Source organism: Grampus griseus (genome assembly GCF_964374135.1).
Source record: "Grampus griseus genome assembly, chromosome: 15".
NCBI lineage: Eukaryota > Metazoa > Chordata > Mammalia > Artiodactyla > Delphinidae > Grampus > Grampus griseus.
The window spans coordinates 5,828,213-5,855,601 of NC_139009.1; the positions used below are offsets into that span (position 1 = coordinate 5,828,213).

The 27,389-nt window shown below is 35.6% G+C and overlaps 1 protein-coding gene across 14 annotated transcripts in view; it reads right to left on the reverse strand.

Annotated features, from left to right (window-relative positions):
- The window catches only part of KIDINS220 (kinase D interacting substrate 220), a 100,413-nt gene that overhangs the window by 13,001 nt on the left and 60,023 nt on the right, over positions 1-27,389 (reverse strand). For 8 of the 14 annotated variants that reach the window (XM_082672389.1, XM_082672388.1, XM_082672387.1 and 5 more), the window contains exons 23-27: positions 15,836-16,014; positions 14,522-14,748; positions 12,317-12,430; positions 11,513-11,569; positions 5,516-5,548 (exon numbers count right to left, since the gene is read on the reverse strand). In XM_082672389.1, the coding sequence (XP_082528515.1) occupies positions 5,516-5,548; positions 11,513-11,569; positions 12,317-12,430; positions 14,522-14,748; positions 15,836-16,014 (610 nt within the window). Of the gene's footprint in view, positions 1-5,515; positions 5,549-6,991; positions 7,028-11,512; positions 11,570-12,316; positions 12,431-14,521; positions 14,749-15,835; positions 16,015-27,389 lie in introns of all 14 variants that reach the window. The other 6 variants (XM_082672390.1, XM_082672398.1, XM_082672397.1 and 3 more) reach the window with 3 other exon arrangements.

Consider the following 27,389-nt stretch of genomic DNA (forward strand, 5'->3'; position numbering starts at 1 on the left):
GAAAAGGAATGGGGGGAATTACTGATGCCTATATTACAAAATACAAAAAGTAAATCTATGAAATAATTTTAAAAGTGCCTATATTTTTTGAATGTCTTTACAGACTACCTTAACAGTCTACAACTATTAACTATCTGAAGTTTTCAGATCGTGACCATATTTTATACCCAAGGGGTCTAAAACTTCCCCTTAAGAATCTATACAATAATCATGTAAATATGAAACAACAGCATTACTTCTTAACACATGTGGAAGTAAATATGATCCATTAAAATTTGGTCTCATTTAAAAGAAAAGTCAAAATAATAAATCTAGTATTTACTTAGAAGAAAAACCTTTTCTGAATATGGTGACGTACTAAAGAAGTATTTGCCTGTGGGCAACTGTACATGAAGCTCCTCGATTACAGATGTGGACACTGGCTTACAGAGAGGTAAGGTCTGGCTTCAACGTCACAGAATAAATAGCTAGTTAGTGGTAGATTTGGATGGGAACCCTAACTTATCAGGTCTTATAACTTCCTATTTTCTTTGTTGCAACTGTCTATTTTTAAAGAGTTTATCGAAACTATAACCAAAATAAAGAGAAGACAAACCAACTAGTATAGAGGAAAACACTCCAAATGACCTGTCTTGTTTACCAGTCAATCTAGTCTTAAAATAAATACAATTTATCCTATCCTCAAGTATGTGTAAATTTACATTTTCTACTGCCTCTTTTACCATTACCAAGGTAGACTATGACAGCCCAAACTGCCTGTTAGCTACTTGTTAAACATGATTTGTAACATGAAAGCGTAACATAATACTCTATTATGAACTGATAAATAAATATACACACATAGTATATAAACAAAATATGCCTATATTACATATAAATATAAGTACAGCTAGGAGATGAGACCATATTGGACAGTGAGGCAGTAATTTTATGAGAGGGAGTCTTAGCAAGTTTACAAGTGTAAGACAGTCCCATAAAAATTTGTAAATTAATGCCTTGGAATATACTGCACAAAACACATTTATTTATAGTTTGTTTTCAATTAAATATAAATTTAAAATATGTCATATATTATACGGTCTGAGGTTCAACTACTTCAAAAATACGAACAGCAAAACACTAGTACTTCCAGAATTTAGTTTTCATCTTTATATACAAAGTTCTATTTTCTGCCTGGATGAGTATAGCCAATATTCAAAGTGTTCATTAACCAGTATCTACTATGGAAACTTAAACTGCTTTCTATGATTTTTTAATAACCATATTTGTTTTGTTTTTCTTTCTTTTAAACAGGTTTATTTGAGATATAATTCACATACAATTCTCCCATTAAAAGTGTACAATTCAATGACTTTTAGTATATTCACATAGCTGTGAAACCATCACCGCAATCAACGTTAGGACATTTTCGTATCGCTAAACAGGAATCCTGTGCCATCAGCAGTCGTTCTCTATCCCTTCCAACACCTAGCCCCAATCCCCTAGCAACCACTAATCTACTGTCTCTGTGGATTTGCCTGTTTTGGACATTTCATATAAATGGAACCACACAACATGTGACCTTTCACAGCTAGCTTCTTTCACTTAGTATGTTTTCAAGGCTCATCCATGTTACAGCATGGATCAGTACTTCATTCTTTTTTATTGCTGAACAATATTTATCTTTTAAATGATCTTTAATACTGTCTTTCAAATGTTTTTATTCCCCAACCTAGCTCTTCTTTCTGGGTACATTTACACTTGTTTACATTTTCTTGATTAGAAAAATCACAAGCAAACAGTTTGATCACCAGAATAAATAATGATCATCTGGATTATAATTCATAGAATAAAATATCCATGAATCCATACCGATATAAATAAAAAGTTGAATAAGTAAATAAATGAGGAAGAAGAGACAGCTTTTACTTATAAAATTCCAATTAATTAATGCAGAAGAAAGGAACAGAAAATTACCATCAGGAAAACACCACAAGAGTGGCTGTACACTAGATGCACTGGTGGACATTAAAGTTAATGGAACTAGAACAAAAAATCTCACAATTTGTATGGAAACACAAAAGACCCCGAATAGCCAAAGCAATTCTGAGAACGAAAAATGGAGCTGGAGGAATCAGGCTTCCTGACTTCAGACTATACTACAAAGCTACAGTAATCAAGACAGTATGGTACTGGCACAAAAACAGAAATATAGATCAATGGAACAGGATAGAAAGCCCAGAGATAAACCCACGCACATATGGTCACCTTATCTTTGACAAAGGAGGTAGAAATGTACAGTGGAGAAAGGACAGCCTATTCAATAAGTGGTGCTGGGAAAACTGGACAGCTACATGTAAAAGTATGAGATTAGATCACTCCCTAACACCATACACAAAAATAAGCTCAAAATGGATTAAAGACCTAAATGTAAGGCCAGAAACTATCAAACTCTTAGAGGAAAACATAGGCAGAACACTCTATGACATAAATCACAGCAAGATCCTTTTTGACCCACCTCCTAGAGAAATGGAAATAAAAACAAAAGTAAACAAATGGGACCTAATGAAACTTAAAAGCTTTTGCGCAGCAAAGGAAACCATAAAGAAGACCAAAAGACAACCCTCAGCATGGGAGAAAATATTTGCAAATGAAGCAACTGACAAAGGATTAATCTCCAAAATTTATAAGCAGCTCATGCAGCTTAATAACAAAAGAACAAACAACCCAATCCAAAAATGGGCAGAAGACCTAAATAGACATTTCTCCAAAGAAGATATACAGAGTGCCAACAAACACATGAAAGAATGCTCAACATCACTAATCATTAGAGAAATGCAAATCAAAACTACAATGAGATATCATCTCACACCAGTCAGAATGGCCATCATCAAAAAATCTAGAAACAATAAATGCTGGAGAGGGTGTGGAGAAAAGGGAACCCTCTTACACTGTTGGTGGGAATGTAAATTGATACAGCCACTGTGGAGAACAGTATGGAGGTTCCTTAAAAAGCTACAAATAGAACTACCATATGACCCAGCAATCCCACTACTGGGCATATACCCTGAGAAAACCATAATTCAAAAAGAGTCATGTACCAAAATGTTCATTGCAGCTCTATTTACAATAGCCCAGAGATGGAAACAACCTAAGTGTCCATCATCGGATGAATGGATAAAGAAGATGTGGCACATATATACAATGGAGTATTACTCAGCCATAAAAAGAGACGAAATTGAGCTATTTGTAATGAGGTGGATAGACCTAGAGTCTGTCATACAGAGTGAAGTAAGTCAGAAAGAGAGAGACAAATACCGTATGCTAACACATATATATGGAATTTAAGAAAAAAAAATGTCATGAAAAACCTAGGGGTGAAACAGGAATAAAGACACAGACTTACTAGAGAATGGACTTGAGGCTATGGGGAGGGGGAAGGGTAAACGGTGACAAAGCAATAAAGAGGCATGGACATGTATACACTACCAAACGTAAGGTAGATAGCTAGTGGGAAGCAGCCGCATAGCACAGGGAGATCAGCTCGGTGCTGTGTGACCGCCTGGAGGGGTGGGATAGGGAGGGTGGGAGGGAGGGTGACGCAAGCGGGAAGAGATATGGGAACATATGTATATATATAACTGATTCACTTTGTTGTGAAGCTGAAACTAACATACCATTGTAAAGCAATTATGCTCCAATAAAGATGTTTAAAAAAAATAAATAAATAAATAAATAAAGTTAATGGGCAAAAGTATAAGGAGAAACAGGATATTTTCAGAGTTTTAGAGTATCTCTCCCTAAATATTTACTCACTAAAAAGGGAAAAATAAAACTTCACAGTGTTGAAATCTGGCAGATGCCACCTTAACCACATGACTGAGGTTATTAGCATGACCAGTGGGAAGATTTAGGCCCTCACAGATGCTCAAATATGATGCACTGAGAAGGACACGGCATCACTTCTGTGGGTCTCTCGCCAAAGATATATAATCTGCTAATCATAGGAAACAGCAAACAAACCCAAATAGAAGGACGGTCTACAAAATATCTATGATCAGTTCTCTTCAGAAGTTTTAAGGTCATAAGAGACAAGGAAAGACTGAGGAATTGTCACAGATTAGGGAACTCTAAGGAGAAATAACAAAATACAACTGGATTGAATCCTGGACCAGAAAAATGACATTAGTGGAAAAACTGGTCAGATTCAAATAAAGTCTGTATTAAGAATACTGTACAAATTTTCACTTCTGCTCTTGAGAAATATACTACAGTTAGGAAAGATGCTAACATTAAGGGAATGTTATTTTTGTACCTTTTAAGTCTAAAATTATTTTGAAGTAAAAAAAAAAATTTTAATCACAAAAAAACTCTATTTCTGATTGTGCTAAAAAAGGTAAGTATAACAGACATGGAACAGATTAACTCTGTCTGCAATGGCGGGGGGGAATGTAAAATGTTAAAGAGTATCTTAAAGGAATCTGAGAATTCAGCAATGGAGACACATTAATAAAGATACTACCCTTTCCTTTAAAACAAAAAACTCCACATTATTTTACTTTCATGATCCTTCAAAACTTTTACATTTTATCACTTGAAAACATATTTTGTCCCTCATTGGGAATTATGTAGAAAATATATATTATCTCTGAATGGCTTTGAGAAGCTATAAGAAAAGACACAATGGATATCCCTGTAATTCCATCAAAGCTATAGTCTGACTATTCATTATTTGTGAGTTGGCTTTTCTCAAGAAAAGGGGTAAATTATCAATAAATTAAAATACATTACAATATGCTTCTTTGAATAAAAGAGAAATAGTGATTACTTGGCAGGTCTCCTCTAAAATAATCATATATAATAAAATTATTGTGAAGCCAAATGAATCTTAGTAGCCAAAAGAATGACCTTTAGATGGAACTCTCATAAAAAGAAGGAGAAGGAGTATAAAAGTGATAAGGAAAAACATATTCAATAACTCAATATGTAAATTCTTAATAGGAAACTAATTACATTACTTTGGCAATACAAAGAATGGTAATACTTTAAAGTTTATCATGCATTCTTACTTGAAATTTACTTGTTACAAGTCAAGAAAAGATCACTTCAGTATACATCACAATTTATTTAAAAATTTTTTTTCTGATACAGGAGATTGAATGCAGAAGATGTTAGTTTGTTTAAACTGTTAAATATAAACTTCAAAATACATACAAATCAGAATTCCTCCGGGTCAAAGTAAAGCTAACAACAAGACAGATTTAAATTACTTTGATATAACTATATGATTTTATATTATAAGTAGATTAAAGCTACACTCTGAAACATTATCATCTTTGGTAAATTTATTAAACAAGCTTAGAACTGATTAGCCAGAAATGAGAGCCATGCAAAGGCTGAAAGCAGCTATTAAGAGAAACCCAAGGCACCGAAATGAGCACAGATTTATAAACAGCCCAGCAAGAAGCTGCCAATGATTGCTTCTAATAGTCTAAAACAAGGAAGGTGAGTAAGATTTCACTGAAAGTTTCTGTACCTGTCTCTGTTTGTTAAACCCACAGTCACACGGCTTTAAGGAAGGAATAAAACAGAATGAAGGACACGAGCTTAAAGGAAAACATCAAATACACATATGTAATAAAAACAGGCAGCACTTTTGTCACTCCTCTTACTTTCCCATGACTTCGAACACACCACCTCTACAGCAACACAAAGCAAGGAACACTCGCATACACACACACACAGTAGTTTCATGTCATTAACATGTGCTTGGTAATTTTAAAATTGTACTCTCAAATTTTATATTCTTTCTCAAAAGAGTAAATCATGGGCCATACATTCAACAAGAAAACCAGGTAAATAAAATTTGCTACAAAAAGTCAATATTCCTACTATGTACAAGTTTAAAATTAATTTTTAAATATTCTGATTAAAAACTGCCACTATTAATTGCAGGCCAATTTAATAACAGGGTTTAAATACTTGGAATTCACATGCTCACTTCATAAAATAAAATATTATCTAGCCACACTATAGTTAACATTCAGAGATACACTTTTCAAATTTGGGTTTTGTTTCACTGGGCATGTGGCACGTAATAGATCACTAAAATACCATTTGAAAAGAAAGGCCCTAAGAGCCTTTCAGCTCAAGAAATCATAAATATAACAGTGAAAAATATTTGCATACTGTGAGTAACGTAACTATTTTACTGATGTAGTTCTTTGAAACTCTAATTCAAAGCAGACACACTGCTATTAATTATTCTTCTGTACAAATTAGGTTGGTGGTAAACATTCTTAAAATAGTTAAAATAATCTAAAGATAACTGACAATATTGAGTCAAAGTTAATTTACAATGTTTTTCTTTTACTATGTCATTATCTGGAGTACCTTATGGAAACCTTGTTTTCTAGTTTACATATCAACGTTATTGTAAGTAGGTTTTTTAGGAAGTTACTATGTATATCTGTGGAGACTTGAACTACATGAGAAATTTTGGGTTGGCCAAAAAGTTCATAACATCTTATGGAAAAACCCGAACGAACATTTTGGCCAACCCAGTAATAATTAGGTCAAAGTTGACAGATGAGGTTTAACACCACATGTAAAGGGCAATCTTTAAAAAAACACAAGTTCAGGACACGATTTTGTTATTTTTTAACTTTTAACTGTACTCTAGGATTTCAATGATATCCTTACTGCAGTATCCTACTTCTTCGATAATATCTCCATCAATTTAGTTGCAGTTTATTGTTTAGGAAAAAAAGCTTTCTTGAGCTGAAGTCTGGCACAAAGACTCTGAAGCTGGAAGTGAATATAATTTTTCACTACATTACTAGAGAAAACATATGTTAAAACTTTTCCAAATTGAAACAGATCAATAAAAAAGTGCACTCCTAAAATGCTTTAGAAAGTGTGAGTGAACCTCCAGAGAAAAGGTGCTGACCGCTGGCAAAGAGCACCCGCCCCAGGCCTGCATCTAAAGGAACCTGGAACGCCCCTGCCTTACCCACGGCAGCTTTAGCTTTCTCATCCCAGTCTGCTCCTGCGCGATGAGAGACAGCTTGATTTGGACATGTATTTGGTTTAACAGGTTATGAGTTCTAAACCAGTGGTGGAAATAAAAATGATCTACAGTTGAGTCCCATCTTTTTTTCCCTTTTAACTTGGTCACTCCACCAATTGGATCCGGTTCAATGAAAACCAAGACCTTCATTTTTAAGACTTTTATTAATTCAGTAAATTTCATCAATCTCTAAAAGGAAAAGTAACAGCACACTGTAAGGCAGGACACTGTTATTAACACTGCCTCTGCAACTCTGAAGTTCTCCGCAATTAAACGTTGTGCTAATTATTTTCATGCCTTTTCAGTGAGGTAGCTGATCTAAATGAACCTATCTAAAGGTATCTAGTAACCCCTGCGGCAGAGGAGGTCGGGAAAGAATGACTTGGTAGCAACACTGATCGTTCCCGCTTGGCAGCCTCAAGCCCATCCGCTCCAAGAAGGCAGGATTTCCATCAGTTTTGTTCACTACCACATCCCACTGTAACAGTGAACCAGTGGATGATCAAACAGGCATCTGAAGGACTCAATGCTAAATAATTCAAGGAAGGATAAAAGGATAAAGAAATGCTCTATCACTCCTTCCTTCGAAAAAATGCTTTTCAAGGAAACACAGTTACCACCATGGGCAACATACCCTAAACAAAAACAGACTGAACACAACACTTGTAAGAAGAACTCTTTGAAAGACCACAACAAAATGCCACTGAGGAGACCTGGCTCGAGACAGGCCCTCCTTGGTGGGTCCTTCCCTTCATGGTCACAGAATGATCTGAACGCCACTACTTCCTTGTGGGACCTGGACTGAAAGAAGGTAAAGGCACCAAGCAAAATTCTCCTGGGAAGCTTTCAAAACTGTAAAATATTTGGAGCATTCAGATAAGCTGGAAATCCTTCTAAATTCTAGGAAAACAAACTGATTCTAGGAAATCAAACCACCTTTTAGGCCAGAGAAGCATCAACAGATAAAAGGCTGAGTTAATCTAAACTGACTGGAGTGTTCATACACTACTCCCACCACTGAGAAGAGGTTATTTAACACAAAACGGTTTTAGTTTCGGAGTCTTTTTAAAGCTCCATGGAATTTGGTCTTTGGGACAGTAGTAATAATAATGATTATTAAGTACTTAAAGTGTGCAAAGGCTGAGTAATCCCTAAAGCAGACCTGTGAGGTAGGTCTGCTTTTTCCAGATGAGGAAGTTGAGTATCAGAGAGGTTAAGTAATTTCTCCAAGGCAAAGAGCTAATCACCAGGGCCTATTTAACTTGAATGACCAAGTACCTGACCAAGTCATGCTTAGTATTAACAGGAGCAAAGAGGGCAGCATGGTGGTGAGGAACGGTCCATGGAAACAGCCACACGGATTCCAGCTCTGCACCTGGCGCTCCCCTCCCGTAAGCCGCAGGGAAGTCTGCACCGTGGTACTGGACTAGACCATGGGTCCTAGCCTTCTCTGAGGATCCCCCAGAGGGAAGGCAAGTCCAAGGTGGGGGGCCAGAGTTCTTTTTTCACTGGTTTTGTAAACTAGAATTCTCATTAAGATTTCAGTTCTAAAAAAGGCTTTTCTGCTTTGAAAGTTTGAAAAACACTAGTCCTTTCTAGCTCTAATATCCTGGGCCCAATGTTAATATATATTTTTTCAGTTTTACAAGATTTGGCATATATTTTCTCTATTATAAAATCACAGTGGAAACAAGCCAGCACAGAGGCTTGTATCTTATGTCTTTGCCTTAGTGGGACCCTCGGACATCTCTGTAATTTATCTGTTAAGTCCTTGGCTGGTCTTCACAAGTCACAATCATTACAACGTTCCTTAGTGTGAGAAAACTCAACTATTTTCATAAGGCTCTGCTTTATGAAGGTTTATGAGAAATTCCTTGAGGTAAAAAAAGATGGGACCAACTATATTGAAAAGACCACAGAGAGCTGGTTAACTCTCTATGATCTGGTTTTCTGGTGTTTTTTTTGTTTTTTTTTTAACTCATTATTCTGTGTCCATAATGACAAGACAGTTTGTCCAAAAATGTTCGCATAGCTCCTGACTTATCTATAAGCAGCTTTTGTCATCAAGTGTTGCATACAGGAGACAGATGAATGAGCAGAGATGAACTCACCTGCAGTCTTCGTATCTCAGAAATCATATCGTTTTCTACTACAGTACTGGAAAACTACAGGAGCCATGAAGGGCTAAAAAATTTTTGGTATTATATTGACTGCTTCTTCATTGGTTCAGCTATAAAAATCCCGTACAATGTTCTCATGTACAGATACTTCTCCACATTTCCACCACTGTTTTTAACACAGCTTTGAACTAAGTGTCTACTTGAACTAGTCTACTTCTAAATAAATTTTACATGCTATTGTCACTGTTAATTTCTTAAAAGCAAAGAAGGCTTGGGAAGCAACTATTATTCACTAAACAGATTACAAAACTACCTTTTAATATTAAAAGAACAGCAAATAGTATGGTTATTTTACTAAACAAAGGCACTAATATATTCAGAGCATTTTTACTCTTCGTTATTGCGCTTGCAAACACTTCTTAAGAACTGCATTATTTCCCCTTCCCCAAAAACTCATTTTAAAATTTGCCTAATGCTCCTTCACTGGTCCCTGAAATTACTGACACCTTTTACTCACAAGTGTTTCTCCTTAAGCATGGGAACAGCTACTACTTCAGCATGTCTCTGTCATTAAGACCATCAAATTCTTCACAGGATCCAACTTTCATCAAAAGTTTGCAGAGGAATTTTAGCTCAGAGAATTGCATTGCATGCATGAAACTATGTATTAAAGGCTCTCTGACTAAACTAAAAGTCATTCTTGCATATAGTGGCAATGATCCATGGATTAAATATTCCCCCAACACCCAAACAGAATTACTATGGTTTATTGTGTCCATAATTCGTGGATAATTGAAGTCTCTCAAACACTTCAGCTAAAATGTTAATGACTTAAAAAGAATCATCAGCTCCTCAATGAAAACATCAAAATGGTTCTCTTCCTATCTCACTAATATTAATTCAAAGAAAATTAAAGTTAAAAAAAACTACTGCCTATTCAAATGCATGTTTTAAGTTAAAAATTATGCATAAATTCAGGATGCAATATTTCACCAAAGTAATTCTAACTGCTATGCTACATTTCTTTAGATTAAATTGATCATGTTTACATGGGCATAACATTCTGCAAATAAATCAACAGAACTTAAGATACAAACTGGGGTTCTTAAATTCCACATTGATTGAATGAATGAAGATTTTATGGCTCATCACATTAAATGTATTTCTTATTAAGTACAAAGCCTTTAATAATAAATATACAAAGAGACTTCCTACAAAAGTTGGTTTTTTAGGGCTTCCCTGGTGGCGCAGTGGTTGAGAGTCCACCTGCCGATGCAGGGGACGCGGGTTCGTGCCCCAGTCCAGGAAGATCCCACATGCCGCGGAGCGGCTGGGCCCGTGAGCCATGGCTGCTGAGGCTGCGCTTCCGGAGCCTGTGCTCCGCAACGGGAGAGGCCACAGCAGGGAGAGGCCCGCGTACCGCAAAAAAAAAAAAAAAAAAAGTTGGTTTTTTAGACACCCATTCTAAAGTGTTGGGGGAAAAAAGTTTTAAATAATTCCCTTTACTTGCTGTACTAGCTCTGTTTATCTGGAAATTTTATTTTAATACAGTTGACCCTTGAACAACACAGGTTTGAACTGTGCGCGTCCACTTATACGCAGAGTTTTTTCAATGGTAAATACAACAGTACTACACGGTTGCGTTGGTTGAATCCGGAGATGCAGAACCACAGATAAGGAGGAACTACTTCCGCAAGAGGGCTGACTATAAGTTACAGTCTCTATTTTAGACTGCTAGGATTTTAGGCTGGTAGGAGGCTTGGTGCTCCTAACCCCTGCATTGTTTAAGGATCAACTGTATACAGATAAAGAAAAGTAGCGCTGTAGTAGTACTGAATTTACACTAAGCATGGGCACCTAGATTAAGCACGAGCCACTAAGGATGCATTCCTGGTCTATACCATCGAGCTCATAATGTCTTTTTGCAGTCTCAAGGTTGATTGGAGATATTTTCAAACCTATTCTACATGTATGGTACCAACTGCAGGCTTCAGAAAAACAGGCAAATGTGAAAATAAAGCCCAACATTAAGGAACTAATACCACCAAATGAATGCTCCTGATGGCTGCTGGAAAAACCCCTTCCTTATTGGATGACAAAAAAAAAAAACCCATCCCATGTCATTGAAAAAGGGGAAAAGCAGGAAGAAATGAAGGGTAAAGTTAAACATTAGCTTTTTCATTAATCCGTGAACTATAATTATTAGTATTCAGCTACTCTACACCAGCTGCCCATCACACTGCAGATGCACAGTTAGTGAACTGCTGTCATCATGATTAAGACAGTCGTTACTGCTGCAGAAGCGGGAGATGCTCGCGTCCACACCACAAGACTACTCCGTTACCCTCGAGGAGTCTGTGGGTGAAGAAAACCCCTCAGCAGCATCCTCCTTGATAACCTCCTAACAACACAAAACAAGAGTGTGGGTAAAAGGTGAAGGAGTGAGCCAAACAAGGATGATGAATGAACATGATGTTGAAATAATATATAACACTGAAACCTGGACCTGATTAGATTTTTTTCCTTCAATGATAATATTTTAAAATTTAAATAACAGTTTAAGTTCTATAGCTTTTGCCTCCTAATTTAAAAAATACATTAACAGGGAATTTCTTTTTTTTTTCATTGTTAACACACGTTTATCATCAGGAACACCTAAAATTTTAGGCACAAATGTATTTTGTTTTGGATTAGAGTTAATAGTACATTTGAATACTTCCCTGATTCTATTTAATTTCTGCTATTCAATCAAACTGTTCTTTCAATACGTCCTCTAATTTTTATACCATAGGGCTAGCATATATATACATAGACACAACTACCATATATGTATGTCCTTTAAAAAGAAATCAGAAATTAGCAGATGTAAAGGTTTAGTTTTAAAAGTTTGATAACAAACATTATTGGCCAGAAACTCTGGTTGTAAACAACTCATCATTTACCTCCTGATGCTGCAAGTCATTTTCCTTTCATTGATATTTACCAGAAATGAAAACAAAATACATTTTGTGTTAGTAACAGCTTATGTTTCTTAAAACTACTTATAAAATAAGTTGCGCTTTTACTACAGAAAGGAAATAAGCAAACTTCTAATGCTGACTATGTTTCATATTAGAGTAATACTTTAGTTATGCTTTTTTATACTTACTAGGCCATTGCTCTGATCTCTGGGCAAATTCGTTTTTACTGATGGACGTGAGATGAGATGTTGGGAGCCGCCAGGGTAGTACCTTGGCGTGTAAAGGTAAGGGGCAAAGAATGGCTATGGAGAAAACACGTAACAAAACAATTACCGAAATCAAAGTGAAATGAGATGTAGCAAATGAAACTAACCAATAAAATACAACTCCAAGTTTTTAATGCAAGTGACAAAACAAAAGAAAAAATGCCTCACTCATATTCTCTAAGATATCAAACTTAAGACATATTATTTAAATTTTTATATTGTTGATTTAATAAAGCTTTTTAAAAAGCAACTAAAGTTTTGCACCTTACAACTTGACACCAGTTTCTCTTTACATTTAACATTTTTATGGGTTTACCATGTGTCAGGTTCTAAGTGATTTACAAATATTAACTCACACTCTCATAAAAAAAAAAAAAAGCAAAATAGAATCTCAATAGAATACTATTCTTTACCAAAAAAAGATTAGCCTTAAGTAAGACCAAAGAAAGTCTGAATTATATGAGAACCTCCTATACATGGACTCCAGGAATACTGTTACTCTAGGTTCCTAGAGTTTACTTTATATTCTATATCCTGGAGTTTACTCTGTCTCCTAAATAAGCAAGCATATTTTTTAAACGGGGAATTCATTGTTTAGAGGAGATCTATAAATACACCATTTATTTGTATCCAGCTTCATATAAACAGGAGCTATCAGATTATATGGGCTAAAAATAAAGATTAAAACATATTAACTTTCATTACACTGATGTAACATCTTCCCTTACTTTTTTCACTCCTGCCATTTTAAGAAAACTGTTCTGCTTTTAACTTTCAGACTAAAAACCTCAAATAACTAGAGCAAAAAATAACTAGATCTAAAAACATGAGAAATTTTTAAATGTTTTAAAAATAATAAAACGATATTAAAGCATCACATCATTGTTATTCATGTGAAATTAGTGAACACAAGGTCTCCACCTAGATGGTATGGTAATTTAATATTAAAAAAAAATTCTTGGTCTCAAAACTTCAACTGTCATCTAATTATCAATTGAACCATTTTACGAAAAATTATAGCAGATTTTAAGACTGGCAAATAAAAACCTGCATTTCACACTGGCTACCACTCAGATAAAGTTTACAAGGATGAAATACATTAGAAAATGCTATTGCTCCACCTTTTTCTCCTTATTTGAGTAAAAGAATGGAATAACATTCACAGGACCTCTATAAATGGTATACCTAATAACTTACATGGCTGGCATTTCTCAAAAACTGGAAAATTTAAATTTTAGAATTCCTGCTTTGCCACATTTATTCAAATTTCTCTATCTTCCTAGCTTATAAGAAATTTATTTAGGCATGCACTTGGCTTCTATGAATACCAGCCCCTGAGTTTTCTCAAATTAGACTAAAGAGGGAGACAACAAAAATAAAGAAACTGCAAGGGATCTTAGAGTACAGTTCCAGAAAGTATAATACTAGAGCAGATGCTCCAGTTTCCTATAGGAAATATTAGTGTTTAAGACCATTAAAATGAGGATAGCTTGGACCTACTCAACTTGATAGGGTCTGAATACTGCTGATAATTAATTGTGCTCTCATCTTTTGAAGTAAAAAATGATCATATTTATACTATGCAAATGATTATACATGACTGAAGATAACTTGAAATAAAATTCTAGAAATTGGCTACAGTGCTATTATTTGGCAATAGCACCTGAGTCCTACCAGCAGTATTTCCATTATCTCACATTTAAAAGCTGTAACACATATTAAATATAGGTTTACTGAACTACTATAAAAATTATCATTGTTTTAAATTCCAATACAAATTATTATACAAGATAACAATAAATGGAATATTTGTTTATAAACAAATAGAAAAACAGATCCCTTTGAAGCACAGGATAGTCTCTACTGACCCCATAGAGTTCACTTTCTTATTAAGATAATAAATAAAAGCAAAAAGCATCTCAAATATTCAGACTCAATTGAGATCTAGAACCATTAAAATTCAAAATTCTTCTGATTTTTAAAAAATCATACTGCATTCAAACTTAACACTTTTTGTCTTTAACCTAAAGTACAGTTTTAAAATAATAACAGACCCCATTAGCAGAAAATTTCTAATACTTCCCTGGAAGAAATTCTTAAAATTTAAGACTCCTAGCACTTGCTTACCCTGTTGTAGAATGGATGCTGGGGTCCCGTCATACCACTGTAATAGCTGCTATGAGGCTGTGGTGACACAACCCCTCCTCCAAACGGGGCAGTGAAGGAGGCGGAAGAAGAGCAGGCCGACGCAGGCTGACTGTAGCCCGACGGTGGTCTAGGGGGAGCTTCGTGGAGAGGTAGCGGGGGATACGCAAGTCCTCCAATATTAATCTGGTCTCTTGCAGCTCGAACATCTAAAAGATTAAACAACACCCCAGAAGGCAAAAGAAAATAGAACATTAGTATTTAATCCAATTACCATTTCCTCCTTTAGGTACCAGATAGAAACATGACTGTATCGCTCTTGCCAAGGATTTCAACGGGGTTACAGAAGTAGACAGGAAATTTTGAATACTCCATAGACATTTTAGCAAGAGAAACTCAACTACTTTGCATAAAAGCTTTTGTTCACCATTTGAAAAGTCACCAACATCTGGATTCTTCTCCTCAGTTACCAGAACTATAAACTTTTTTCTGACTTTTCAAGGTATTTGTGCTATTCTAACAGTTCTTGTGACTCATAAAGTTTCGTTAATTATTAATAATTCAAACTTGTGTAGTAAATATAACGTTAGCTAAGATTATGGGTTTGCAAACTATATGTCTCATCCACCTCTGAACAACAACAATAACCAATTCCATAGTCACAAAATACATCTCTGACAACAGCCTTATAACAGGTATCTAAAAAAGAATGTAGGAGTATAAGGCTCTCTCTCCATAATTCCTGGAAAATGTCAAGGTGAGTCAGGAGCACCTGCATCATACAGAAGATGGTATGTTTCAGCAAAGGTTCTGTGTGTGTCCATGTGCATACAGTGGTGCCTCAAGGACAACTTAAATTCTTCCAAAATCCTCATGTCACTGTCCTCAAGTTCTAGTCCACAGATTTAAGCTAAAATTTTAAAAGTGATATAGATTTTCTTACCCCTCTGGATAGAGATCCCTATTAAAGACAGAAGACTGGTGACAGAAAAATTACAATGGACTGACATCTTAAAGTGGTGATTATACCGTTAAGAGGAACCTGATTCCAAAGAAGGTTCAGCTGTGTAGGCTGGGAAACATAAAAAGGTCAATTTAACAAACAGCATTTTCCTAGCATTCCCAAAAGATGTCAGACTGCCGATCCGCAGTTTCATTAATTCTCCTGTGTAGCGCTTGGTTCGATATTTCTTGGTGTTTCATGGAGCGCAGGAGAAACTTACACAGTTACGTCAGAAACAGGAAAAGCCTTCAGTGTTGCAGAGAGGAAAAAGTAAATTTATTACTAATACCCACCTGCAATGATTTCCCGTAGTTTGGGGTCTAGATTTACAGTGCATGGCAAAAAGGTTTTTACATCTCGAGCCACAAGAACTGGCGTCCTTGAAGACAAAAACACTTCAAAATTTCTTATATCTCCATCTATTTCCAGGAGTGGCTCAACATCTTTAGTTGTTGGAATATTCTTTGATATTCTTCAAGTAAGAAACAAACAAAAATGGTCATTAATGTCACTATTAGGCAAATTCTGCATGTAACTTAAAATTTGTTATTTATAAAAATAACACATTATACACCTTGCTCTCATAATTTTTTTAAAGGAAAGAAAAAGGAACAAAACAAGTGGTATAGTTACAAAATTACTAAGGTAACAAGTGTGAGGTCAGAATTACATTGCCCTAATGAAAGGCAGGATTTGGGCTAGGAAAACAGAGAAAGGAAAGTAACATATTCTAGGTATGTCACATGTTAATGATTACCTCTCAGTGAAGACTATAAATGAGTTACCATTTTACACATGTGAACAGTAGCCTCAGACAAATTAAACAGTCTGCCTAAGTCACACAACTAAGAGAATCTGACTGGCTCTAAAATCCATGCTTATTATAAAATACTAGGGTTCTTGCCTTTGCAAAGAAAAGAAGAAATAAAGAATAATTTCTAAATAAATTACATGAACTAGAAAAAAGCACAGATTTTTCCTTTTTTAAAAAAGGTTTTATTTTCTATTATAAAAGTAATCTGTGCTTACTATATAAGCATATATATAAGGCAAAGAAATACAGAAAGGGGAAAAAAACCACATCATTTTACCAACCAGACACGATAACTACCAATTACAGTGTCACTTAGTCTATTTTTCATTATGCATAACTTTTAACCTAGTTGAATTTATATATAAATACTTTTGTATCAGGCAGAGGTCTTAAATGTAAAAACAAGTGACATTCATTAAAAAGTACTTAGTAAACACTTCTATGTTGAACTATACGAAACTGCCATTTTTACAGGTCAAAACGGTCAAATATTGACAATTCCATAGGGTTCAACCTACTACATGCCAGGCCATGCGCCAATCTGAGGCAGTGAGTAAAAATACATCACAGAGGGATAAAGGAATAGAAAATATGAAGGAGCTTAAAAGACAAGGAAGTAGATGACAAATCTGGATATAACCCAAACGTCCACTAACAAGGAAAAGATAAATAACTTGTGGTATAGCCATATAATGGAATACTACTTAGCAATAAAAAGGGATGGACTTATTTATATATGCAACATGGATAAATCTCATAGTAAATTATGTTGAGTGAAAGAATATAGCAAATGAAAAATACATAGTTGTATTTTTTTTCATTTATATAAAACTAGAAAATGTAAACCAACCTATAGTGACAGAAAAAGGATAAAGGTTCCCTGTGAAGTCAGGGATGTGAGGAAGAGAAATGACAGGGAGAGACTTCAAGGGAACGGGAGGGGACTTTAGGAAGTGATATGTCTGCTCTCCTGACGGCAGCGACAATTTGGTGGGGATGCGTGTTGTGTGTCTATATATGTGTATACATATGTAAACTTCAGGAATTGTACAATTTAAATATGGCAGGTTATTGTATGTCAATTATATCTCATAAAGCTGTTTTAGAATCACTGTAAATCTGAAGATGTCTTCAAAACACTCAATTCCCAATTAGTCAAGAATATTAACTGTGAGATTATACTGAGTCTAGTTTCAGAGAAGCAGTAAGATTTTCATGTTCTTCAAAAAAGTGAAATGGAATCTTACTCTAATACTAGTTATAGTTACGTAATTTCTCTGGGACTAGCACTTCACTACTCAGGCCCACTACTTGGCTAGTAGCCATTTATTAAAAGCCATCTAAAAGAAAATCCAGAGAACAAAATTAGCAAACAAGAAAAGAATAGGGTGCTGCTTAGAAAATAAGGATAGCAATTTTGTCTTAATGAATTTCAGGAAGTCCCTTTTATGGACTCATGCACACGTGCACAAAACAAAAAGCCCTCTGAAATGGGGTTACTTCTTAATAAATTAAACTGGCTTTCAAACTGATTATTAAATATATTTAAAATGAAATGGAAAACTTGAAGAATGGTTTCACAGAATCATCTGCAGAAGTGGCCAAAATATTAGAGCTTCAACAGTTAAAAAGGTAGTTCATCTATTTCAGGAGTTTAACATAAAATACTAAGAAGAGAAGCTAGAAAGATTTAGATAAAAACACACAGCTGACAAGTCACATGAAACAAATTAACTGAATTTTAATGCCAGCTCTGCTTAAGCTTGAATGTGAACAGTGTTCTCAATACGATGAACAATACTGCTGTTCACAAGCCAACAGTCTGCTGCTGGTTTCCAGATTGAAGTCTCTATTCTAACCTTTTGAGCTCAATACATTAAACTCTTCTACTGAAAGAGATATTTATGTAAATGATAATCTTTTGGCAGTAGGCCACCAAAATCATATGTGCCTTTATTTTTCAGATATTTTTCCAAAGGTTAGTATTTAAAGAATTTAAGCAACTTCACTTTTCAATTAGGAGTGAATTTAAATTTCCAGTATTATGAATCATGTGAATTAAAGTTGCCAGCAGTTAAATGGCCCACAGAAGGCATTATAAAACCTCAGGCATCAGTGATCTCCCAGTAAATTTAAATGCAATCTCCTTCTATGCTACCAATCTAGCAGTACTTGTTAATGCCAACATCAATGTAAGTTAAAAGCATTTTGATTATAAATGACAGTGGTTTAGAGAAAGTCCGTATTAATTCCTTGGCAGAAATTACATAAGCCATTCATATCACTTCCATTCAAAATAAGGTTTTAAATTACACAGAAAAAATTCCATTTTAAATCAAAATATAAATAGGTTCTAAGAGCATAATTTATGAAGAAGGCATATTTACCTTACTTTGTCTAAAAGGAGCTGCCTAATAATGTCATTATTTAATCGTAAGAGATTAAAAATTAAGATAAATTTTCTTTAAAAATTTTAAAAGGGAAAACTTTTAACTGCCTCAGAATTGAATTACTTTGAAACAATTTAACTTCCAGTAGACTCTCAAATACTTTCTGTCAGTGAGTGTCCATTTGTTAAATACTCTCTATGCACAGAACACTTGGAGATTCTGGAAGATAGATGGAACACACAGAAAACAGCCACTCAGCACTGTAGCCAAACGGGTCAGAAACAAAAGATAAAATGAAATCCATTGTTAAGTCCATTACTATCTGCAGACAAAAACCCTAGACAACTTTGGAGCTAACCACACTCTCCCCTTCCGTCTTAACCAGGTTAATTCTGCTCATCCTTTGTCTCTCAGCTCAGCTCCCCCTCTTCAGGGAAGTCTTCCGTGAAACCACATTGCACTCCTCTATTACAAACCCTCATAATAGCACATATGCTTTCTTACATACACATATCACAATTAGAATGTTATTCAGTAGTGGAATTATTTTATTAATGTCTATCTCCCCCCACTAGACGGTAAATTCCATTAAAGCTAAGAACAAGTTTGGTTTTGTTCACCACTGTATCTCCAGTGCTTAGCGCAGAATGCTGTCATATGACTTTTGCGTAATAAATATTTGTAGAGTGAACAAACTACACAAAACAGTATTGTTCCCAAAGAACTCTATTCTTTTAAAATAATTTTCACTTTAATTACCCTTTCTGATATTGAAAAAAAACCCTTGTGCTTGGGAAAGAGTACATTGATCCATTTCAGTTAATTTTTGTACATGGTGTGAAATAAGGGTCCAACTTCATTCTTTTGCATGTGGAAATCTAGTTGTTCCAGCACCAGTTCTTGTAGAGACTATTCTTTCCCCCACTGAATGGACTTGGCACCCTTATTAAAGCTTAACTGGCCATAGATGTATGGGTTTATTTCCTGACTCTCAACTCTATTCCACCGGTTTATGTCTGTCCTTGTATCAGTGCCACAGTGTTTTGATTACTATAGCTTTGTAGTTTGTGGGTTTTTTTTAACATCTTTATTGGAGTATAATTGCTTTACAATGGTGTGTTAGTTTCTGCTGTATAACAAAGTGAATCAACTATACACATACATATATCCCCATATTTCCTCCCTCTTGCGTCTCCCTCCCACCCTCCCTATCCCACCCCTCTAGGTGGTCACAAAGCACCGAGCTGATCTCCCTGTGCTATGCAGCTGCTTCCCACTAGCTATCTATTTTACATTTGGTAGTGTATATAATTCCATGCCACTCTCTCACTTCGTCCCAGCTTACCCTTCCCCCCTCCCCGTGTCCTCAAGTCCATTCTCTACCTCTGCGCCTTTATTCCTGTCCTGCCCCTAGGTTCTTCAGAACCGTATTTTATTTATTTATTTATTTTTAGGTTCCACATATATGTGTTAGCATATGGTATTTGTTTCTCTCTTTCTGTAATAAGTTTTAAAATCGAGAAAGAGTTCTCCAACTTTATTCTTTTTCAAGATTGTTTTGGCTATTTGGGGTCTCTTGCAATTTCATATGAATTTGAGGATCAGGTTTCTGTTTCTGCAAAAAAGGCTACTGGAATTTAGAACGGGATTGCACTGAATCTGTAGATCACTTTGGGTAATACTGACAATATTCAGTCTTCCTATCCATGAAGATAGGATATCTTTCCATTTATTTAGAACTTCTTTAATTTACCAATGTTTTGTAGTTTTCAGTGTACAATTCTTTACCTCATTGGTTAAATTTATTCCTGGGTATTTTATTCTTTTAGGCACTATAGTAAATAGAAGTGCTTTCTTAATTTCCTTTCAGATTGTTCACTGGAGGTGTATAGAAACTCAACTGATTTTTGTGTTGATCTGTACCCTGAAACATTGAATTTATCAGCTCTAGTAGCTTTCTTGTGAAATTCTTTGGGATTTTCTACATACAGCATCATGTAATTTGTGATTAAAGATAGTTGCACTTCCTCATTTCCAAATGGATCCACTTATTTCTGTTTCTTGTCTAACTGTACTAGCTAGAACTTCCAGTATAATGTTGAAGAGCAGTGGTGAAAGCAGGTGACTTAGTCAACTCAGACTGCTATAACAGAATACCATAGACTGGTGGCTTAAACAACATTTATTTCTCACAGGTCTTAGAGTCTGAAAGTCTGTGATCAGGGTGCCAGCATGATCAGGTTCTGATGAGAACCCTCTCTGATTTGCAGTTAGCTCTCTGATTCTTTTTATAAGGACACCAATCCCATCATAAGGACTCAGCCCTCATGACCTCACCTAAACCTACTTACCTCCCAAAGGTTCCACCTCTGAGTACCATCACATTGGGGGGTAGGTTTTCAACATATGAATTTTGCAGGGGACACATTCAGCCCATAGCAGCAGGCATCCTTATCTTGTTCCTGTCTTTAGGGGGGAAGCCTGCAATCTTTCACCACCGAGAATGTTAGCAATGCGTTTTTCCATAAATGCCCTTTACCACGTTCAGTAAATTCCCTTCTACTCCTAGTTTTCTAACAGTTTTTTAATCACGAAAGGGTGTTGCATTTTGTCAGATGCCTTTTGTGTATCCACTGAGTAGTCTGCAATCCTTTTTATTTTTGTAAGGTGGGTGGTAACATCCATATTTTCTGATTTTAGTTAATTCTTTTATTTCTTCTGTCAATCTAGTGAAAGGTTTGTCAATTTTGTTCATCTTTGCAAAGAGCTTTGGTTTCGTCAATTCTCACTACTGTTATTTTATTCTCTATTTATTTCCACTCTAATCATTATTATTTCCTTCCTTTTGCTAGATTTGAAATTTGTAAAATTTGCTTCTCTTTTTCTAGTTTCTCAAGGTTAAAGTTAGGCTATTAATACAAGATTTTTCTCCTTTTTAAATGTAAGTATTTATAGTTATAAATTTTCCTGTGTGCTGCATCCCATAAGTTTTAATCACCCCTAAAAAGTACCTTGAAGGAATTCTCTGGTGGTCCAGTGGTTAAGACTCTGTGCTTTCACTGCTGACGGCATGGGTTCAATCACTGGTCAGGGGAACTAAGATCCGCATGGTGCAGCCAAAAAAAGAAAAAAGTACCTTGAAAATGATTCCATGAGTCACCTTTCATATTGTGTTGGAGAGAACGGTTAGCATAGGGGGTCAGAAAAATAGACACTTTCCTTGCTATAGCTAAAGTAACAGAATTACTTTATTGCTTCTGTTACTAAAGTAATTAAAAGCTAAAACTCTCCATATGCAGAAGGTTGTGCTGAGTGCAAAGCAACAGTCAATGGAGCAAAGAACCTGTTGCAGAGAAAACAAAGAGGCATCTCCACGTGGTGGTCAGAGCTGATTTTCAAGACAACAGTGCGCACAGTGTCAGGTTTGCTCACTCTTTAAAGTCACAAAAGTAATGCTGCATTTTATAGGCACCCTATTCAGTAAGCGCACTAGGAAACAGCAAACAAAGCACCTGCACATGTGGCACACTGGGTATGTAATCATGCCAACCTTCAGGCTTGCTCGTTTGTTTCTGATGTCTGATATTTGATATGTGTGACTTGTATGCTCAAGGGTGATCTAATTAGGGTTGGTAACTACTGCAAACCATAAAAATACTTGTCCAGGTTGCCACAGGGATCACTGGCAGAGCTAAACAATGTTACTCTTTTACTTACTAGAAGAGCTTACTCTACATTTTTAAAAAACTGTTTCCCATTGAGGGTGTTCATTTCCAAGGAGATCTATTTGGCAAAAACATGAGGGCCCAAGATTACTTTTTTTACACTAATGAGGAAACATGTAGGCCTGTAATTTAATGGATAAAAGAGTGCTCAATATGCAAACTCAGTAGACTACCATTAGACACACAATTTGCATATCTGCAGCTGGGCTTCAGCTGAGCTTCACCTGGGTAGCACAAGGTGTAACTTTGGTGGTAGAAGTAATAGGAGGAAAATTTTATGACCACAAAAATCTCATTCTTGTTAAAAAAAAAAAAAAAAAAAAAGGCGCTGAATCATTTTGACACAAAGGCATTTACACTCAAAGAGAAATGAGGTTGTTCAACTGCCTAGGAAACAAATGTAGTATAATCAAAGTCTGAGGGGGACAAAAATCCCCCTCTGAGGCTGTTATATAAACTTACTGCGTATTTACATGTTAGATGCTTCCCATTAAATTCCGTTTTAATAAAGGCAGTGATTTCTAGGAATACAATGCCTGCATGAAATGCAACTTGGCTGTATTCTGAAACAAAAAGCAGAGTGTTCACGGCAATGACTTTCCTTAGATCCAGCCGTGATGATCTCAGATTCCTTAAAATAAGGCTGTAATGTTTGACAATTAAAATTAAAAGCCTTGAGACTTTTTTAAGGCATAAAAATGTATTTAAAGGGTGGGTCACTTGTTAACTGTGTGTGATCTGGGACAAGTCATTTAACTCTCTAGACTCCAGCTTCCTTATTTCAAAGGGGCTGAGGTAGATTTCTGAGGGCCTATCTGTGGCCCTCCAGATGCTTCCCAAGCCCCTGCCATGTGGGGAAATGCTCTTTCTCTCAAAGTGATGAAGGAAAGCTCTGGCCTACGCACAGATGTCCCTTCCATGTCCGAGCTCCCTTGATTCGCAGTGTAAACACGAGACACGTAAGCATAATTTTACTGGCTGCAAGACTGTACTTTTGGTAACTGCAGGGATGAGAAAGGATCAACAGGGAAGGTAAGACACGAAAGCCCAGAGAAGTAACGAAGAAAGTATCTGCTGAGGCTCAACCGTAATACTGGTAAGGCACTGCCTTCATTTATGTGTATTATGTAAAATGCTCTGTGTGAGGTAGCCCTTTCTTATATAAAATCTAATAGAAAAGATATTTAAATGTTGTAAAGAACTGAAAGGAAAATTTTTTTTAAAAACCAGTATTTGCTGAATACCTACTGCTTGCCATTCTTTGAGCCAGATGTTTTATCTAGTTTATCTAATTTCCCAACGCTCCATGAGGTGTTATTTCAGTTTTTAAAATGAGGAACCTGAGGCTCAGAGAGGTTAAGCAACTGGCCTGACATGGCCTGGCTGTAAGGGGCAGAGCTGGAGCCTGCGTCGGCCAGATTCACAACCCTGTACCCTGCTCCCTGCGCTGGTTCAAACCGAGTGCCACAGACATGGCTCACGATTCTTAAATTAATGATTTACCTGTTTTTAACTCCTTAAAATATAATAAAATAGAATGCTGTTACACATTAAATTTTAACACACTGAAGAAGACCAACATATAAGCCTGTGTTAGCAAGTTATCCTGGTTTTTTGTTTCAATTTTTTGCAGACTTGGAAATAAAGTTTCTCCTCCATCTTCATGTATATATTCAAATTCCTTCATTGTTTTAAAATCCAGACCAGCACTTTTCCGTTAACAAAATTACTCAAGCCAGTACACTACTCCACCCTACGTGCCTGAGCACAGAGTGCCAAAGCTAGTTAGAAAATCTCAGTAATAATTCGTGACGTGACCCAGGTGACAGGACCCAGTCAGAGAAGCAGCACCCAACACTTTGACTATTAAAAAAAAATGTGAGCAACTGTAAAATTATATTAGTGATTCACCTAAGAAACAAAATCCCCAATTAAACTTTCAAGTTTCTGAATCAGATTAATTGAAAATATCCCACCATTGCAAAGCAAGTTTAAAAGTTGGTTAACGTTTGCATCTACTCATGATTTAGAATTATCTTGATATTACATTACCAAAACTAAGTATAGAAACAAATAGATGCTTGATCCAACACAGGACTGCAACAATCATCCACCGTTTTAATTTTAATATTCTTCAGAACAGCTCATTTTCCTATCTGAATTTATCAGGAAATGTTATAATTTGAATCAATTAATTTATATTCATTCTGCTTTATTTATTGGGTTTATACATAAGATTGAATTTGCAACAAGGTTTCCACCAGGGGGGAAAAAGCCTGAAAAACCATGTACTATAGCATGATGCCTACCCCAGTATTCCCATGCAGGTGATCAGATGATAGCAATTCAGATGACAAAACAGTAATTTCAAGCTAAGGTAACAGAGAAAACTTCAGTAAAGAGGTTGAGGCAAAACATTTCACAACAGACAATATGAAAATAGTTCTCTCTCATTAAAAAAGCAAAGCCCTAGTTTTATATCAAGAGTTTATATGATGATATGACATTTTAAAATATTCTGACAAAAGTAAATAAGATCCAATTTTCATAGCTGTTTGAGGAACACTAATAACATCGTGAGGTGCTAGCAAGCAATAAGAGATGTTCATGTTATTGCTGCCTTTAAGAAATCGTAAGAAGTGTTACGCTAATCATATACAGGGCACAAATGTTTTGCAGTAAAATTCTGAATAACAATCAGGGAATGGAGGCTCTGAACTCAGAGTCTGCCTATAAATATGGCCAAGATTAAAGCAAAACTTTTATTATATGAGTTATCTTAAAGCTTTAACGTTTAATCAGCATGGAACCCAAGATCTACAATGTTTAGGATTTAGTATTTTAATATATAAACATAAATTTGTAAGCAGATCAATTAAAAAAAACTCCTTGTTCTTCATATCCCTTTGCCCAATAGTAACTTTAAAAGAATTTTAGGAGAAAAAAGTACTACACTAAACTTAATAAAAACTATACCATACGATCAGATAACCATTCGTTTATGATCATGATTCTCAGTGCTTACAAAAGTCCTGTGAAGCCATTCTTTAAATAACAGGAGTGAAAGTTGAACCTTAGACAGTTTAAAATGTTCATTAAACTCAGTGTTTTTCTTGTTTTGCTGCCATGGAAAAGGGAAAGCAAAACGCATTCACTCTTATTTCTTGGCCGACCGTGCTAACAATGTTTCTGGTGAAATACTCCCCCCTCGTGGACTTTTTGGACATTGCAAACAGAGGTCATGTGCTTCGTGGTTTTACATAAGCATCTCACCATTACCTTAGCACTTCAATTAGCTGGCATTTTTATTATACATTACCTTTGCTTATTCTCAAATTTTGAAGAGTCTTAAAAGTATTTTCATTTGAAATTCTGAAATCACAAACCTCTGTTGAAAAAAAATAATTTCAGGGAAAATACTGATCTCTACCTGATCTCTAATGGTATATTTAACTTTTTGGACAAATTTGAATCCTTCAATAATCATGTTCATTTTTTAATGTAAATATGCATAATATTCTTATTGTATTATAAAATAAACTATAAACCTGCATAGGTAATGATATTTTTTATTTTACATATTAAAACATATTTAGAAAAACTGATTTTTTAATACTGTTTTCAAATAGTCTTCTTAGTTAATATATTTTAGTTTTTCATGTTAAAGTTAGAAACACACAACTTTGAAACATTTAAAATTCCTTCTTTGGGCTTCCCTAGTGGCTCAGTGGTTAAGAATCTGCCTGACAGTGCAGGGGACACAGGTTCGAGCCCTGGTCTGGGAACATCCCATATGACGTGGAGCAACTAAACCCGTGCGCTGCAACTACTGAGCCTGCGCTCTAGAGCCCGCGAGCCACAACTACTGAGCCCGCGAGCCACAACTACTGAGCCCGCGTGCCACAACTACTGAAGCCTGTGCTCCTAGAGCCCGTGCTCCGCAACAAGAGAAGCCACCACAATCAGAAGCCCACGCACCGCAACAAGTAGTCCCCACTCACAGCAACTAAAGAAAGCCTGCGCGCAAGAATAAAGACCCAACGCAGCCAACAATAAATAAATTAGTTTTAAAAAATTCCTTTTTTGTTCTATATTAGTATAAAATACTGAAAATGGCATTATGAGTTTAAATGAGAAAATATTTAAAAAATCAATTTTACCCTATTGAAAACAAAAGAAAAGCTATTGAAAACGCTATCAAGAAAAAAATTACAGACACTTAGCAGACATAAAAATGGTATAAAGGCTTAAACACACAGATGTACCAGCTGTTTAAGTGCTAAATATCACAATTTTTCAGTTTTCCGTACAAAACCTACTGCAGTTGGTAGACACAATCAGAACTGAATGAAGCACTGATTTGGGGTTTTACATAAGTTGCTAAGAAGTTTGCATTTTTTTAATGGAAAAGATAAATTCCATCCTCTAAAAAAATGTGTATTTGCTACAACATTCCCATTGATACACAATAAATGATTCTAAATATTCACTTGAAAATGAATAAATTATATCTGGAAATAATAAAATTAGTTTAGTTCTGCATTTCTAATATCTCAGACCCACTGCCTAGCTCCGTAGTCACAGACAGCCTCCTGGCTTCCAGAAATGGGGCTGGGGAAGCTCCAACAGCTATGGCCGTATGAACTTAGGTAATGCCCGCTCTCTCTGCCTCCCAGAGTTATGAGTATTAAATGAAATAATCTACGCAAATCCAATGTGTGGCATATATTGAGGGCTCAAGTAATACTAGTTACTGCTTTTATTAGCATGTGCCGGCACGTAATAAACTCTATAAACATTCGGTTAATGAATGAACACAATCAAAATGTTTAGCATAACAAAAACAGAGTCCAGCTAAGTCAAAGGGCCTTTTTAAACAATACTGACAACAGCCTGTAAATAGAAACTAAAGTGGGAG